This window comes from Oncorhynchus masou, chromosome 25 (assembly GCF_036934945.1).
Source record: "Oncorhynchus masou masou isolate Uvic2021 chromosome 25, UVic_Omas_1.1, whole genome shotgun sequence".
Taxonomy (NCBI): domain Eukaryota; kingdom Metazoa; phylum Chordata; class Actinopteri; order Salmoniformes; family Salmonidae; genus Oncorhynchus; species Oncorhynchus masou.
The window spans coordinates 42,381,105-42,398,508 of record NC_088236.1 but is presented as its reverse complement, the minus strand read 5'-3'; the positions used below and the strand labels follow the sequence as shown (position 1 = coordinate 42,398,508).

General features: G+C 42.2%; 1 protein-coding gene across 1 annotated transcript in view; it reads left to right on the top strand.

Moving 5' to 3' along the window:
- Positions 1 to 3,286, top strand: part of LOC135514379 (fibrinogen C domain-containing protein 1-like) — a 159,699-nt gene extending 156,413 nt beyond the window's left edge. Inside the window, exon 7 of the mRNA XM_064937823.1 lies at positions 1,481 to 3,286. Coding sequence (XP_064793895.1) covers positions 1,481 to 1,743 — 263 coding nt within the window. The 3' untranslated portion in view covers positions 1,744 to 3,286. The remainder of the gene's footprint in view (positions 1 to 1,480) is intronic.
- The last annotated feature ends 14,118 nt before the right edge of the window (positions 3,287 to 17,404 follow it).

Genomic DNA, 17,404 nt, shown 5'->3' with positions numbered 1-17,404 from the left:
ATTTTTGAAATTTCCCTTTCACCCTGTGTCCTGGCTAAATTCCCAATCTAACCTCTTAAACTACAGTGTAACTTCGTGCTCTCAGTCAACTCACCCAGTAAAACAAGGGTTAAATAAGTCTATAGTCTGAGGCACTTGGTGGGAAATTGAAATGTATAACAGGATCTGTAATCTGCATAATGTGATAGTTAGGGGGAGATTTTTCTCCTTATCATCAGCCCATGATTACGAGGCATGATATGAAAGCCAAATCTGAGAGGATATCCATACAAAAAAATGGAGTTAGTGCTATGTGGGCAATAAGCAGCTGTCGCTAAGAGCTGCCTGGTCCAGCCACAGTAGAATTAGCACCTTCAGAGTAGAGCGTGGTGCTGCACAGAGGGGATTTGATTAATGCACCACTGGCTGCTGCATTACATCCCTGAAACATACATCATAGGGTTTAATAAGGCCACCACCACAGCCTACAGCCTCTCCACCAGTCTTCCTCTGATCTACACACACACACACACACACACACACACACACACACACACACACACACACACACACACACACACACACATATCCTACTGGGCACACACTGGTTGAATAAATGTTGTTTTAATGTAATTCATCAATGTATTGTGACGTGGAATCATAGTGGAAATTAGATTGGATTTGAAAAACGTCATCAACCAGCACCGTTTTCATCTCATTTCAACCAACTTTGTAAACATTGAAATGAGGGTAAAACTTCAACTTAAATACATTAACTTAACTTGACTAACAAGTTGTTACATCAATCTAATTTCAATATATTCATCAGAACTATATATATGTTGAAAGTTCCACATAGACATTTTACTAATATTTTTATCCTATATTGATTACATATTGTGTGGTTGAATTTATGTAGAATTTCATATTTGATTAGAGATATTTTATTTGACCTTGTTTCAATGTTGATAGTAAAATGGTATGTTTAAATCAACGTCGTTGTTTCAACGTCATGCCATCAATCTAAATAAAGAGCTATTTTGAATGTGAAGCCACAGTCCACCAATTCCTGCCTGAACATTGACTCATACTGGTATATAATGGGCAATAATCTTCAGTGAGAACAAGTATACCATCCAGATCAACCTCTATCTACTCTGCTTAGCTTTGAAAACAAGCTGTGTTCGATTCAGCTGAGCTAACATGTCAACACATTTCTCTCTCTCTCTAACACAGAACCTGACAATAGCAAAGTAATTTACTTGCCCATCCCTGTGGTTTTCATTTATTTCAGTATAATGTTATTTCACCAAGCAGTAATGGTCTTTCTTTTTAAACCTCTCACACATATACCACCATACATGTCATCATGATCCTGTCAAAGTGCTAAAATGCTGGCAACCTCTCTCATTCCCCACCCTCTCTCTCTCTCTATTTCGCTCTCTCCCTCTCCTCCCTGTTCCTGCACCCACCCCTCCTCCCGTCTGTCTGTCTTTGTAAGGTGACTCAATGCTCAAACACAACGGGATGAAATTCACCACCAAGGACCAAGATAACGACCACTCGGAGAACAACTGTGCCTCCTTCTACCACGGTGCCTGGTGGTACCGCAACTGCCACACGTCCAACCTGAATGGACAGTACCTGCGTGGGCCACACACCTCCTACGCCGACGGCATCGAGTGGTCCTCCTGGACGGGCTGGCAGTACTCCCTTAAATTCACTGAGATGAAGATTAGAGCCACAACAGAGGAGAACAAATGAGAGGGAACCGATAGCACGAGAAACAGTAGATGGATGGACTTAGGCGTTATTAAAGACACTCGACCTGCCGAAAATTAGAATAAGGACTCTGAACCTTAATCTGCTCGTACTGTAACCCCTGTCCAAAAACATTCTTAATGCCCTCCAAACGTCGACCATTTTGTGGTGTTGTGTTGAAACCTCAGCTTCTTGCTGATCTGATCATGTTTCTAATAATTATTTAAAAAAATAATGCAGGCAATGTCAGAACCACAGTATTGTTGTGCTTTTAAAAGTAAAGCTGTGGAATTTTGAAATATGAAATGTTAGGATTTTTCTCATTCTCTTAAGTGAAATTGAATTGAACGAATTGAGTTTCCGACAATTTATTTGGGTTGTCCCAGCTGCTTGTATGTACAGTTAACTTTGCATCTGACAGCAGTCTGAGTTCTCCTAAGTGTTACGCAGGGGGTTCAGTGAACCACGCTCACGAGATGGGGAACCTTGCTTGAGACCTGAATACGTGTGATAGGTCCCTGAGCTAACACTCAGACTTTAGCTCAGTAGGTTAACACTGTCTTGAGACATGCAAGAGACACAGGTTTGAACCCCAGTCAGTTACATGATCTTGTGGTTTACCCCTAGCTCCTTTTTGACCCCTAGACATACCTTGTACAGATCATGTGTCAGTCCAGTGCCCCAGTAAGACACATTCATGACAAAGCATTATATCAGTCAGACAGGGGTTTGAAAGCCAACCCAATCACTTCACAAAAGGCAGCCTTGCCTTTTACATAACATTTACAAATACAATGATCCCACAAGAGTGGCTTTGAGCAACATGCATGTGTGACCTGTTACAATGAAAGTAGAGAGAATGAAGAGAATATGTGAAAGGGCTGGGCCAGCGGTGTGCCAATTATAATCAGAGGCCTGGATCTGTGTAGCCTTCCAGTTGTTGGTGGAAACCTCAGACAGTAGGTTCTAACCTATAAATTCATCTCCTCTGAGAACCAAGTCTCAGTGATATGCTATCTTGACTCAACTCAAATTAGTCCTTTCAATATACTGGATTGTGCTTACTCCTGAAGCCTTCTAGTCTGTCATCTTCAGTGTGTGTACAGGAGATGATTGATAAAGTCAGGCAAACGGTGTTCTTACTCAGTCAGAGTACCAAAAATTGAGATTCCCCTATGGGCAACCAAAGTTTTAAAAAATACGAAAATATTGTGACATAATACAACAACTGCTGGTAATTCATTCCCTGCAAAAAGCAGCCTTTTCATCTGCCCAGATGTTGAATGACATTGTGTCACTGGTACAGTATGAGTGTGTCTTTCTCATTATTTACAGTGATATGATATAGTGTTCGATACCTTGGAGGCAGCAGACAGTTGTACATCTGTGTAGTTTCCAGACCTGGGTTCAAATACATTTGTATCTGCTATTAAAAATGCTTTCTATTGTGTATTTGAGAATTTTTAAATATACAGCCCAAAACAGACTTTTATTTGAGTATTTGAATGTTTATTTTTTTTTTAATTGAACAAATAAAGTCTATCAAATTGTATTTGAAAGTATTCTCAAATACTTTTCTGGAACACTATTTGAAACCCTTTTCAAATATATTTTCACCAAACATATTTCAAATACTCTAAATGTTTAGCAAAAGCCAGATGATTATATACAATCCTATGAATATATGTTCTAATATATGTTCTAAGTAAATCGATCAATGAATTGCTCAAAGGGACTTTAAAGTGGCAATCACCCCAACACTGTTCTGTTTACTTAAGAATCAGACTTTCCTTTCCAATTTTTGCCTAAAATGACACCCAAATCTAACTGCCTGTAGCTAATCTTTGAAATGCAAGAGAAATGCCATACTTTCAGATAGGAGATTGTAGATTTTGGCCACCAGATGGAAGCAGTGTGTGTGCAAAGGTTAAGACTGATCCAGTGGAGAATTACATTACTGCACACTATTTTGTATCAAGTCTGCCAGGAGTTTGCCCAAATATGGCAAATTGGTCAGTTGATACATTTTCAAGTACATAACTACAGAGAACATACAAAAATGCTATGGTAATAAATGTTTTTATCTTATACACTAACTTTCACACGTTGAGATGGCTGGGTGGGGTGGGTGTGGAGTCAGAGACAGCAGTGTGGTTAAACTGTAGACCCCAGTTCATACATTTGAACATAAAAATGGATTTTATCAAACAAAACGATGCTACATTTTATCTCTGGGACCCTCAGGATGACAAATCAGAGCAAGATGACTGATTGTAAGTACATTATTTACCTTCAGAGGTGAATGTATCAAACCAGTTGCCATTATACGTTTTTGTTGTTGTGGTGTACTCCTCAAACGGTAGCATGGTATTTGTTCACTGTAATAGCTACTGTTAATTGGACACTGCAGTTAGATTTACAAGAATTTAAACTTTCTCCCCATATAAGACATGTCAATGTCCCAGGAAAGTTGGCTGTTGGATACAAAGTCATTCTAGTCACATTAGCACACATTAGCAACAACCACTCCGGTTTAGGGATACCTATCCTGTAGAGGTTTTAAACTGCTGAGGGATGGGGCTGGTGAAATGTTATCAAAAAGAACAAAGATATCGAGGATTACCTAATCACCCGATATCTTCCACCAACTACTGATCTTCTGAAATTCTGGAAAACACACAGTCACACACACCCAACACTGAGCAGGGTTGCTGCTGAGTACTTACATGTCCCAGCATCCTCCGCAGCTGTGGAGCGGCATTTAAGCATTGGAGGGCGTATCTTCAGACCAGATCGCTGCTCAATGTCCGACAAGCTTTTAGAAACCCTGCTGTTTTTTAAATGTAACATGGCATCTTGCCATCTTTCATGAGACACCAACGTAAGGTAGCCTAGTGGTTAGAGCATTGGACGAGTAACCCAAAGGTTGCGAGATCAAAGATCAGCTTCCTGAGCTGACAAGGTAAAAATCTGGTGTTCTGCCCCTGAACATGGCAGTTAACCCACTGTTCCTGTGCTGTCATTGAAAATAAGAATTTCTTCTTAACTGACTTGCCTCGTTAAATAAAGGTAAAATAAATAGTGTGATTAAACAGTGAAGTAAGACATATACATGTAATATCTAAATACTTGTTTTGTAAAGTAATTGGAATACCTGAAATCGTATTTGAACCGAGATCTGGTGGTGCCTATAAAAGTCAGAGTGACAAAGGTCTGTTACAAAGTAGAAATTGCACATTGAGGCTCACAACTTGGAGTCAATATTGAGACAACATTGTGTGGTGTGTTTGCCGGGAATGTGGTGGTCTCCTATGCATTTTGTATTTATGTTTAATTTACTGTTTGTTTTTGTCATGATGCGGCTCGTCTTTCCATTTAAAGGTTGAGTGAAAATATTGCTTATATGGTGATAGGTAGAGAGGTCTGTTTAAGTTAGGCTGAAACACACTTAGTGAGATTTTAATGTTGGTATTATTATGAGTGTGTTTATAATGGTAAGCTGTTGTTGTAAAAGATCCCTCAGTCCAATATGAGCACTTAATAATCAGATCTTCTGATTGACATTCAGTATACTTTCTATGGTTTTTGTCTCAAAATGAATAAAACATTGTGTTTAGATGTGTAAAGTTGTCTCATCACAGTATTTTAAAATAAAGGTATACTATAAGAACTAACATTTATCACTTTACAAACTTAGTTTTTAATTTCTTATGTTTGTAGCCTAATCTTATCCCTCATTATAGTTACTCAATTAGATGATAATTCCACCATAAGAGGGAAATTAAATAAAACATTCTCAATAACAGAGTACTGTCAGTTTGTCATTGGGGGAAGGGACAAAAATATCGTTTTTCTACAGATATACTGTAGACTACAATATTAGTACAGTTTTTGAAATTGTTTTAGCGCTATTGGTTACACGTGGTCTGCGGTTGTGAGGCTCCAACAACATTGGAGGCAGGTTATGGTGGAGAAATGCTTTACTTTCAATTATTTGGCAACAGCTCTGGTGGACATTCCTGCAGTCAGCATGGTAATTGCACACTCCCTCAAAACTTGAGACTTTTGTGGCATTGTGTTGTGTGACAAAACTGCACATTTTAAAGTGTAATTTTCTTATTCCCTGTGTATTGATCATGCTGTTTAATCAGCTTCTTGATATTCCACACCTGTCAGGAGAAATGCTCACTAACATGAATGTAAACAAATTTGTGCCTAAAATTTGAGCTCATGAAACATGGGACCAACACTTTTCTTTTTACCAGTATAGTTATTTTATCAACCAGGTAATCCAATAGCAAAAAAAATTCAAGATACATTTCCCTTTAAATGTAATATGCTATGATACATTAAACTGTTTTCAAATTAGGCAAAACTCTTGCATTACCCATTAAAATCAACTGAACATGAAATTTCATTAAATTCTATCCCGTGTGTGATCAAAGGTGCGATCAATGAACACGACATTCACAAAAATTATTCACAGAAATAATTACTGTAATCAAATGAAACAAATGAAATAAATTAAAGAAGCAGGCACTCGTTTGCATCAAGTCTGTCTTGAGCATTTGGCCAAACATTCTCATCCCCAGTTCCTCATTGTTCATTCACCTGGGGAAAAACTTTTTGGCATGACGAATCCAAGCCTGACATAGGTCTGGATTGAGGTCATTGCATGCCTGATCCATGGCCTGAAGGAGAATGGGAATGGCATCATGGGAATGGCATCTTACACTTGTATCGTAATTGTTACAAGTTTTGGGTTTTTCCATTTTTGTTTTAAAGGTTGGACTTTAGCACGTTAGCACATAGGGTGCACAGATTGGTGTCACCTCATTAGTCCGTATGTGCTACACCTGTGCTGGTTGCCATCTCATTAGGGGGAAGATGTTTTACCTGCGCTGGCCCAGGTGATATTTAAGAGTGGCTAGTGCAGTGCTCCACTTGTCTTGGGAGATGTGAAGGGTTTAGTTGGCACTCCCTGTTTGATATCTAGAAAAACCGTTATTTGTCTGATCTTTAAGTTTAGTGTTTGCCTTGGGAAAATTTAGAAGGTGCTCATGGTGGGTGTTTTTTAGGTCACAGTTGTTGTTGCTAGTCAACTTTCAGTGGATACCCCCATGAGTGTCTTTTACGAATCGCTCTGAGAACCCTACCTTGTTTTGTTTTGGTTGTTGTCAGTGACTCTTTGTTAATTCCCTTTTCTGTTTGAGCAACAATTTTTGGTTTTCTTGCTGGGGAATGTAACAGTAATCATGTCTTGTATATTCTACTTATGTAGTGTAATGGTCCAGTACATGACTCTGTTCGTAAGAGCATGGCACTAGCAACACGAGTTGTGGGTTCCATTCCCACTGTTGTCACATAGAAAAATGTGCAGTCTCATACAGTGCATAGTGTATTCAGAAAGTATTCAGACCCCTTTACATTTTCCACATTACAGCCTTATCATAAAATGGATTAAAAGGAGAAAAAAAATCAATTTATCAATTTACACACGATACCCCATAACAACCAAGCAAAAACAGGTTCAGAGTTTTGCAAATGTGTGTATATATACAGTTGAAGTCGGAAGTTTACACACATAGGTCGGAGTCATTAAAACTAGTTTTTCAACCACTCCACAAATTTCTTGTTAACAAACTATAGTTTTGGCAAGTTGGTTAAGACATCTACTTTGTGCATGACACAAGTAATTTTTCCAACAATAGTTTACAGACAGATTATTTCACTTATAATTCACTGTATCACAATTCTAGTGGATCAGAATTTTACATACACTAAGTTGACTGTGCCTTTAAACAGCTTGGAAACTTCCAGAAAATGATGGCATGGCTTTAGAAGCTTCTTATAGGCTAATTGACATCATTTGAGTCAATTGGAGATGTACCTGTGGATGTATTTCAAGGCCTACCTTCAAAAGCAGTGCCTCTTTGCTTGACATCATGGGAAAATCAAAAGAAATCAGCCAAGACCTAAGAATAGAAATTGTAGACCTCCACAAGCCTGGTTCATCCTTGGGAGCAATTTCCAAACGCCTGAAGGTACCACGTTCATTTGTACAAACAATAGTATGCAGGTATAAACACCATGGGACCACGCAGCCATCATACCACTCAGGAAGGAGATGCGTTCTGGCTCCTAGAGATGCACGTACTTTGGTGGGGAAAGTGCAAATCAATCCCAGAACAACAACAAAGGACCTTGTGAAGATGCTGGAGGAAACAGGAGGAGGAGGATGGATGCTGGAGGAAACAAAAAAAGTATCTACATCCACAATAAAACGAGTCCTATATCAACAACCTGAAAGGCCTCTTAGCAAGGAAGAAGCCACTGCTCCAAAACCGCCATTAAAAAAAGCCAGACTACGGTTTGCAACTGCACATGGGGACAAAGATCGTACTTTTTGGAGAAATATCCTTTGGTCTGATGAAACAAAAATAGAACTGTTTGGCCATAATGACCATAGTTATGTTAGGAGGAAAAAGGGGGAGACTTGCAAGCCAAAGAACACCATCCCAACCATGAAGCACGGGGGTGGCAGCATCATGTTGTGGGAGTGCTTTGCTGCAGGAGGGACTGGTGCACTTCACAAAATAGATGGCATCATGAGGAAAGAAAAATTATGTAGATATACTGAAGCAACATCTCAAGACATCAGACAGGAAGTTATAGCTTGGTCACAAATGAGTCTTCCAAATGGACAATGACCCCAAGCATACTTCCAATGTTGTGGCAAACTGGCTTAAGGATAACAAAGACAAAGTAATGGAGTGGCCATCACAAAGACCTGACCTCAATCCTATAGAAAATTTGTGGGCAGAACTGAAAAAGCGTGTGTGAGCAAGGAAGCCTACAAACCTGACTTAGCTCTGTCAGGAGGAATGGATCAAAATTCACCCAACTTATTGTGGGAAACCTGTGGAATGCTACCCGAGACGTTTGACCCAAGTTAAACAATTTTAAGGCAATGCTATCAAATACTAATTGAGTATATGTACATTTCTGACCCACTGGGAATGTGATGAAAGAAATAGTCCCTGAGATTTCACATTCTTGAAATATAGTGGTGATCCTGACTGACCTAACAATGGAATTTTTACTAGGATTAAATGTCAGGAATTGTGAAAAACTGAGTTTAAATGTATTTGGCTAAGGAGTATGTCAACTTCCGACTTTCACTGTATATATAAAAAACAGTTATCTAATTTGCATCAGACACTTTACTCAGTACTTTGCTGAAGCATCTTTAACAGCAATTATGGCCTCGAGTCATCTTGGTATGACGCTACAAGCTTGGCACACATGTATTTGGGGAATTTCTCCCATTCTTCTCTGCAGATCCTCTCAAGCTCTGTCAGGTTGGATAGGGGGCGTCGCTGCACAGCTAATTTCAGGTCTCTCCAGAGGTGTTAGATCGGGTTCAAGTCCAGGCTCTGGCTGGGCCACTCAAGGACATTCAGAGACTTTTCCCGAAGCCACTCCTGCGTTGTCTTGGCTGTGTGCTTAGGGTCATTGTCCTGTTGGAAGGTGAACCTTCGCCCAGTCTGGGGTCCTGAGCACTCTGGAGCAGGTTTATATCATGGATCTTTCTGTATTTTGCTCCGTTCATCTTTACCTCGATCCTGTCTAGTCTCCCAATCCCTGCCGCTGAAAAACATCCCCACAAGCATGATGCTGCCACAACCATGCTTCACCGTAGGGATGGTGCCAGGTTTCCTCCAGATGTGACGCTTGGCATTCAGGCCAAAGAGTTCAATTTTGGTTTCATCAGACCAGAGTATCTTGTTTCTCATGGTCAGTGTCCTTTAGGTGCCTTTCGGCAAACCCCAAGCAGGCTGTCATGTGCTTTGACTGAGGATTGGCTTCCGTCTGGCCTCTCTACCATAAACGGCTGATTGGTGAAGTGCTGCAGAGATGGTTGTCCTACTGGAAGGTTCTCCCATCTCCACAGAGGAACTCAGGTTTTTGGTCACCTCACAGGTTTTTGGCCCTTCTCCCACGGTTTCTCAGTTTGGTCAGGCAGACAGGCAGAAGATTCTTGGTGTTTTCAAACCTCTTCCATTTAAGAATGATGGAGGCTACTGTGTTCTTTTTTGGGGGGCCCTTCCCCAGATCTGTCTTGACACAATCCTGTCTCGGAGCTCTACGGACAATTCCTTCCACCTCATGGCTTGGTTTTTGCCTTGACATGCACTGTCAACTGTGGGACCTTATATAGACAGGTGTGTGCCTTACCAGATCATGTCCAATCAATTGAATTTACCACAGGTGGACCCCAATCAAGTTGTAGAAACATCTTAAGGATGATCAAGTGAAACATGACGTCCCTGAGCTCAGTTTTGAGCCTCATTGCAAAGGGTCTGAATACTTAGTTGGAAGAAAAAGTTGTTATTATTGGGTATCGTGTGTAGATTGATTGGGAAAATATTTAATTTAATACATTTTAGAATAAGGCTGTAACGTTGAAAAGGCTAAGGGGTCTGACTACTATTTATTTGACCTTTATTTAACTAGGCAAGTCCGTTATGAACTAATTCTTATTTTCATTGACGGCCTAGGAACAGCGGGTTAACTGTCTTGTTCAGGGGCAGAATGACACATTTTTACCTTGTCATCTCAGGGATTCGATCTTGCAATCTTTTGGTTAATTGTCCAACGCTCTAACCACTAGGATACCCGCTGCCCCTATCTGAATGCACTATATATTATGGTATTACAGTACTGTATTGGCCAATGCAATTTGACTAAAACAGTGTGAATCCCACCCCAGCAACTTCATTGTGGATACAGGTTTACTGTATAGGGGATGCATGTTACATACAGTACATCTTGGATATTGTCAATGTCAGATTTAACTGTGAGTTAAGTTATAATATTACAGTACATATACTTTATGTTTCTAATTCACAGACATACACTTGCATTATGTTCTACATCTTATTAGTCGACAAACCCGTTTAAAATCTATAGGTTTACCAAATGGTTTAGTGATTATCAGTTAGGAGAAGTTAGATGAATTAATAGTCAAATGCATTTAAACAAATGAGAAGTATCAAATCAAAGTTTATTGGTCAGGTACACAGATTTGCAGATGTTATCGCAGGTGCGGCGAAATGCTTGTGTTTCTAGCTCCAACACTGCAGTAATACCTAGCAATGAAAACAATGCAGGCATAATACAAAAAGGAAGACATTTAAGAAATATCAGAACAAACAAAAATCATATAAAAAAATTATGTGAGAATTGCATTGTGAAAGGCAAATTACTTTATATGACCATGTATTGCAATGTGAAACGTGTATTTCTAGATGAAACACTGATTAAGTTTGGTGAAAAAGTGACTGATGTGTGTTGCACTTAGTCAGTTGAAAATGTGCTTAGTTTTGTAACAACTGCCTTTTTGATGATTTCTTTTTTGCTTTGTACTGAGAGTTGTGAAACTGTATCACACACTTGTGAAAAATGTACCAAAGGATTGAAAAACTGTTCAGGGGAAGAATGACAGATTTGTACCTTGTCAGCTCGGGGGTTTGAACTTGCAACCTTCCGGTTACTAGTCCAACGCTCTAACCACTAGGCTACGCAGAATACATTGTGTGTGTATATATATATAAATACACACACACAAATACACACACACAATGTATTCTATATATAAAAATAAAGTGAACACTTAAACAACACAATGTAACTCCAAGTCAATCACACTATATATATATATATATATACATACTGCTCAAAAAAATAAAGTGAACACTTAAACAACACAATGTAACTCCAAGTCAATCACACTATATATATATATATATATATATACATATATACATACTGCTCAAAAAAATTAAGTGAACACTTAAACAACACAATTTAACTCCAAGTCAATCACACTTCTGTGAAATCAAACTGTCCACTTAGGAAGCAACACTGATTGACAATTCATTTCACATGCTGTTGTGCAAATGGAATAGACAACAGGTGGAAATTATAGGCAATTAGCAAGACACCCCCAATAAAGGAATGGTTCTGCAGGTGGTGACCACAGACCACTTCTCAGTTCCTATGCTTCCTGGCTGATGTTTTGGTCACTTTTGAATGCTGGCGGTGCTTTCACTCTAGTGGTAGCATGAGACGGAGTCTACAACCCACACAAGTGGCTCAGGTAGTGCAGCTCATCTAGGATGGCACAACAATGCGAGCTGTGGCAAGAAGGTTTGCTGTGTCTGTCAGCATAGTGTCCAGAGCATGGAGGCGCTACCAGGAGACAGGCCAGTACATCAGGAGATGTGGAGGAGGCCGTAGGAGGGCAACAACCCAGCAGCAGGACCGCTACCTCCGCCTTTGTGCAAGGAGGAGCAGGAGGAGCACTGCCAGAGCCCTGCAAAATGACCTCCAGCAGGCCACAAATGTGAATGTGTCTGGTCAAACGGTCAGAAACAGACTCCATGAGGGTGCTATGAGGGCCCGACGTCCACAGGTGGAGGTTGTGCTTTACAGCCCAACACCGTGCAGGACGTTTGGCATTTGCCAGAGAACACCAAGAATGGCAAATTCGCCACTGGCGCCCTGTGCTCTTCACAGAAGAAAGCAGGTTCACACTGAGCACATGTGATAGACGTGACAGAGTCTGGAGACGCCGTGGAGAACGTTCTGCTGCCTGCAACATCCTCCAGCATGACTGGTTTGGCGGTGGGTCAGTCATGGTGTGGGGTGGCATTTCTTTGGATGGCCGCACAGCCCTCCATGTGCTCGCCAGAGGTAGCCTGACTGCCATTAGGTACCGAGATGAGATCCTCAGACCCCTTGTGAGACCATATGCTGGTGCGGTTGGCCCTGGGTTCTTCCTAATGCAAGACAATGCCAGACCTCATGTGGCTGGAGTGTGTCAGCAGTTCCTGCAAGAGGAAGGCATTGATGCTATGGACTGGCCCGCCCGTTCCCCAGACCTGAATCCAATTGAGCACATCTGGGACATCATGTCTCGCTCCATCCACCAATGCCACGTTGCACCACAGACTGTCCAGGAGTTGGCGGATGCTTTAGTCCAGGTCTGGGAGGAGATCCCTCAGGAGACCATCCCCCACCTCATCAGGAGCATGCCCAGGCGTTGTAGGGAGGTCATAAAGGCACGTGGAGGCCACACACACTACTGGGCCTCATTTTGACTTGTTTTACGGACATTACATCAAAGTTGGATCAGCCTGTAGTATGGTTTTCCACTTTAATTTTAATTTTGAGTGTGACTCCAAATCCAGACCTCCATATGGGTTGATGAATTTGATTTCCATTGATAGTTATTTTGTTGTCAGCACATTCAACTATGTAAAGAAAAAAGTATTTAAATAGAATATTTAATTCATTCAGATCTAGGATGTGTTATTGTAGTGCTCCCTTTACTTTTTTGAGCACTCTCTCTCTCTCTCTCTCTCTCTCTCTCTCTCTCACGTTTGTCCACGAGGCAGCTAACGATTAAGAATTCAACGGTTGAATGGAATAGCCTATAACATCCAAGCATCATCATGCAATTCACAGCAGGCCTTTATGGCACTGGGACACAAGTAGCTGATGCATTAACATAGTCCTCATCTGTGTGTGCCCTGTCCAGCCAAGCACTCTAATTATCCCACCATATTGCAGCAATATACTCATTTGGTGATGTACTTGACAATGACATTGACAGCACAGGGCTGTTATGTGAGGAATGCAAGAGGAAATGGAGAGCGATGTGGATTAAATAATATCATTGTGTTGAGCCACTATTACCCCATAAGAAGACTGCGTTCCTGCTGTTCTGTTCCTCAGCAGACATGGGTTACATGGGTTCAAATACTATTGGAAATATTTCAAATACTTGAGCTCTAGTTTGCTCTACTCTGCCTGGAGTGCCAAATGGGAGGGGTTTGCACAGATGATTCTATTGATTTGATTGTGCCAGGCAAGCTCAGTTTAAGTTTAAATAGTATTTGAACCCAGGTCTGTTCCTTAGCAGGGCCTCCTGGGGCATATACAGCGTTCCTCATTGAATTCCCTGAATTCCTATCGGATCTTGTAGTCATAGCAGATACTATTCTAATTTTTGGTGACTTTAATATTCACATGGAAAAGTCCACAGACCCACTCCAAAAGACTTTCGGAGCCATCATCGACTCAGTGGGTTTTGTCCAACATGTCTCTGGACCTACTCACTGTCACAGTCATACTCTGGACCTAGTTTTGTCCCATGGAATAAATGTTGTGGATCTTAATGTTCTTCCTCATAATCCTGGACTATTGGACCACCATTTTATTAAATTTGCAATTGCAACAAATAATCTGCTCAGACCCCAACCAAGCAGCATCAAAAGTCGTGCTATAAATAAACACAGACAACATAAAGATTCCTTGATGCCCTTCCAGACTCCCTCTGCCTACCCAAGGACGTCAGAGGACAAAAATCAGTTAACCACCTAACTGAGGAACTCAATTTAATCTTGCGCAATACCCTAGATGCAGTTGCACCGCTAAAAACTAAAAACATTTCTCATAAGAAACTAGCTCCCTGGTATACAGAAAATACCCGAGCTCTGAAGCAAACTTCCAAAAAATTGGAACGGAAATGGCGCCACACCAAACTGGAAAAATTCTGACTAGCTTGGAAAGACAGTACTGTGCAGTATCGAAGAGCCCTCACTGCTGCTCGATCATCCTATTTTTCCAACTTAATTGAGGAAAATAAAAACAATCCCTAAATTTATTTTTGATACTGTCGCAAAGCTTACTAAAAAAGCAACATTCCCCAAGTGAGGATGGCTTTCACTTCAGCAGTAATAAATTCTTTAAAACTTCTTTGAGGAAAAGTTCATGATTATTAGAAAGCAAATTACGGACTCCTCTTTAAATCTGCGTATTCCTTCGAAGCTCAGATGTCCTGATTCTGCACAACTCTGCCAGGAGTTCCTCAAGGTTGTTCCTCGAGGTTTCATTTTAGGACCACTATTGTTTTCACAATATATTTTACCTCTTGGGGATGTCATTCGAAAACATAATGTCAACTTTCACTGCTATGCAGATGACACACAGCTGTACATTTCAATGAAACATGGTGAAGAACCAAAATTGCCATATCTAGAAGCCTGTGTTTCAGACATAAGGAAGTGGATGGCTGCAAACTTTCTACTTTTAAATTCGGACAAAACATAGATGCTTGTTCTAGGTCCCAAGAAACAAAGAGATCTTCTGTTGAATCTGACAATTAAAATTAATGGTTGTACAGACGTCTCAAATAAAACTGTGAAGGACCTCGGCGTTACTCTGGAACCTGATCTCTCTTTTGACGAACATATCAAGACTGTTTCAAGGACAGCTTTTTTCCAACTACGTAACATTGCAAAAATCAGAAACTTTCTGTCCAAAAATGATGCAGAAAAATTAGTCCATGCTTTTGTTACTTCTAGGTTAGGCTACTGCAATGCTCTACTTTCCGGCTACCCGGATAAAGCACTAAATAAATAAATTAGTGCTAAATACGGCTGCTAGAATCCTGACTAGAACCAAAAAAATTGATCATATTACTCCAGTGCTAGCCTCTCTACACTGGCTTCCTGTCAAAGCAAGGGCTGATTTCAAGGTTTTACTGCTAACCTACAAAGCATTACATGGGCTTGCTCCTACCTATCTCTCTGATTTGGTCCTGCCGTACATACCTACACGTACGCTACGGTCACAAGATGCAGGCCTCCTAATTGTCCCTAGAATTTCTAAGCAAACAGCTGGAGGCAGGGCTTTCTCCTGCGACGGGGCTCAGTCCAGATATGGCGTCCAGTCCTGCTCTGTGGCAGGAGCCTTCCTCTGCACTGATGTCCAGTCCAAATCTGGTGTCCAGTCCCGCTCCATGGCAGGAGCCTTGCTTGATACCGAGGTCGAGGCACAGTGTTCAGCCCAGATCCATTGCTGCATCCATGGGATGAGCGGGTTCTTCAGCCCGCACCAGAGCCGCCACCAAATATGGTGGACCCGCGAACTTCCCTCTAGGAATGTGCCTAGGAGCCTTACTCTGGGTGCACACCGAACAGGAGGAGACATAAACCTCAATGTCCCTAGCCAAAGTGGGCCACCAATACCTCCCCCGAAGGCTCCCCACTGTCCTCGTCACCCCAGGGTGACCCGAGGAGGGTAGGACGTGAACCCACCGAATCAGTTGGTCCCGAACACCAAACGGCACGTACTTTCGCCCCGCCGGACACCGAGGAAGCGCGGGTTCCGCCCGTAATGCCCGCTCGGTGTCCGAGTCCACCTCCCATACCACTGGTGCTACCAGCCTCGAGGCGGGAAGGATGGGAGTAGGTTCGGTGGACCTATCCTCCGTGTCGTAAAGGCGGGACAGTGCGTCAGCCTTTACGTTCTGGGAGCCCGGTCTATAAGACAATGTAAACCGGAACCGGGTGAAGAACATGACCCACTTTGCCTGACGTGGGTTCAGTCTCCGAGCTGCCCGAATATACTCCAGATTCTGGTGGTCGGTCCAGATGAGAAAGGGGTGCTTAGCCCCCTCAAGCCAGTGTCTCCACACCTTCAGAGCTCTGACCACCGCTAGCAACACCCGGTCCCCCACATCATAGTTACGCTCCGCTGGGCTGAGCTTCCTTGAGAAGAAAGCGCAGTGGCAGAGTTTTGGTGGCGTACCCAAGCGCTGTGATAGCACGGCACCCACCCCAGCCTCGGAGGCGTCCACCTCCACTATGAATGCTAGAGAGGGGTCCGGATGCGCCAGCACGGGCGCATCCGTGAACAGCGCCTTCAACCTGTTGAAAGCTCCGTCTGCCTCTGCTGACCACTGCGACCACACCGGGCCCCCCTTCAGCAGTGAGATAATGGGAGCCTCTACCTGGCCAAAACCCTGGATAAACCTCTGGTAGCAGTTGGCAAAACTCAAAAACCGCTGCAGCTCTTTTACCGTGGTCGGAGTCGGCCAATTACGCACGGCCCTAATGCGGTCACACTCCATCACCACCCCCGAGGTGGAAATGTGATAACCCAGGAAGGAGACGGCTCGTTTAGAGAACACGCATTTCTCAGCCTTGACGTATTTGTCATGCTCCAGCAGTCTACCAAGCACCATACGTACCAGAGACGCATGCGTGGTGCGAGTGGCCGAGTAGATCAAAATGTCATCGATATAAACAACCACTCCCTGCCCGCACAGGTCCCTGAGAATCTCGTCTACAAAGGATTGGAAATCGGCTGGAGCATTCTTTAACCCATACGGCATGACGAGGCACTCATAGTTGCCCGATGTGGTACTAAATGCGGTTTTCCACTCATCTCCCTTCCGAATACGCACCAGACTATACGCGCTCCTGTGATATGATTCCACCGCCATAGCGATGAGAGGTAGTGGGTAACTATACCCCACTGTGATGGCGTTTAGACCTCTATAATCAATACACGGATGCAAACCTCCCTCCTTTCTCTTCACAAAAAAGAAACTCGAGGAGACGGGTGAGATGGAGGGCCAAATGTACCCCTGTCCCAGCAACTCCGTGACATATCTCACCATCGCCAACGTCTCCTCCTGGGACAATGGGTACACGTGACTCTTGGGAAGCGCAGCGTTTACCTGGAGATCTATCGTACAATCCTTTCCCGGTTGATAAGATGGTAATTTAGTCGCTTTCCCTTTACTGAA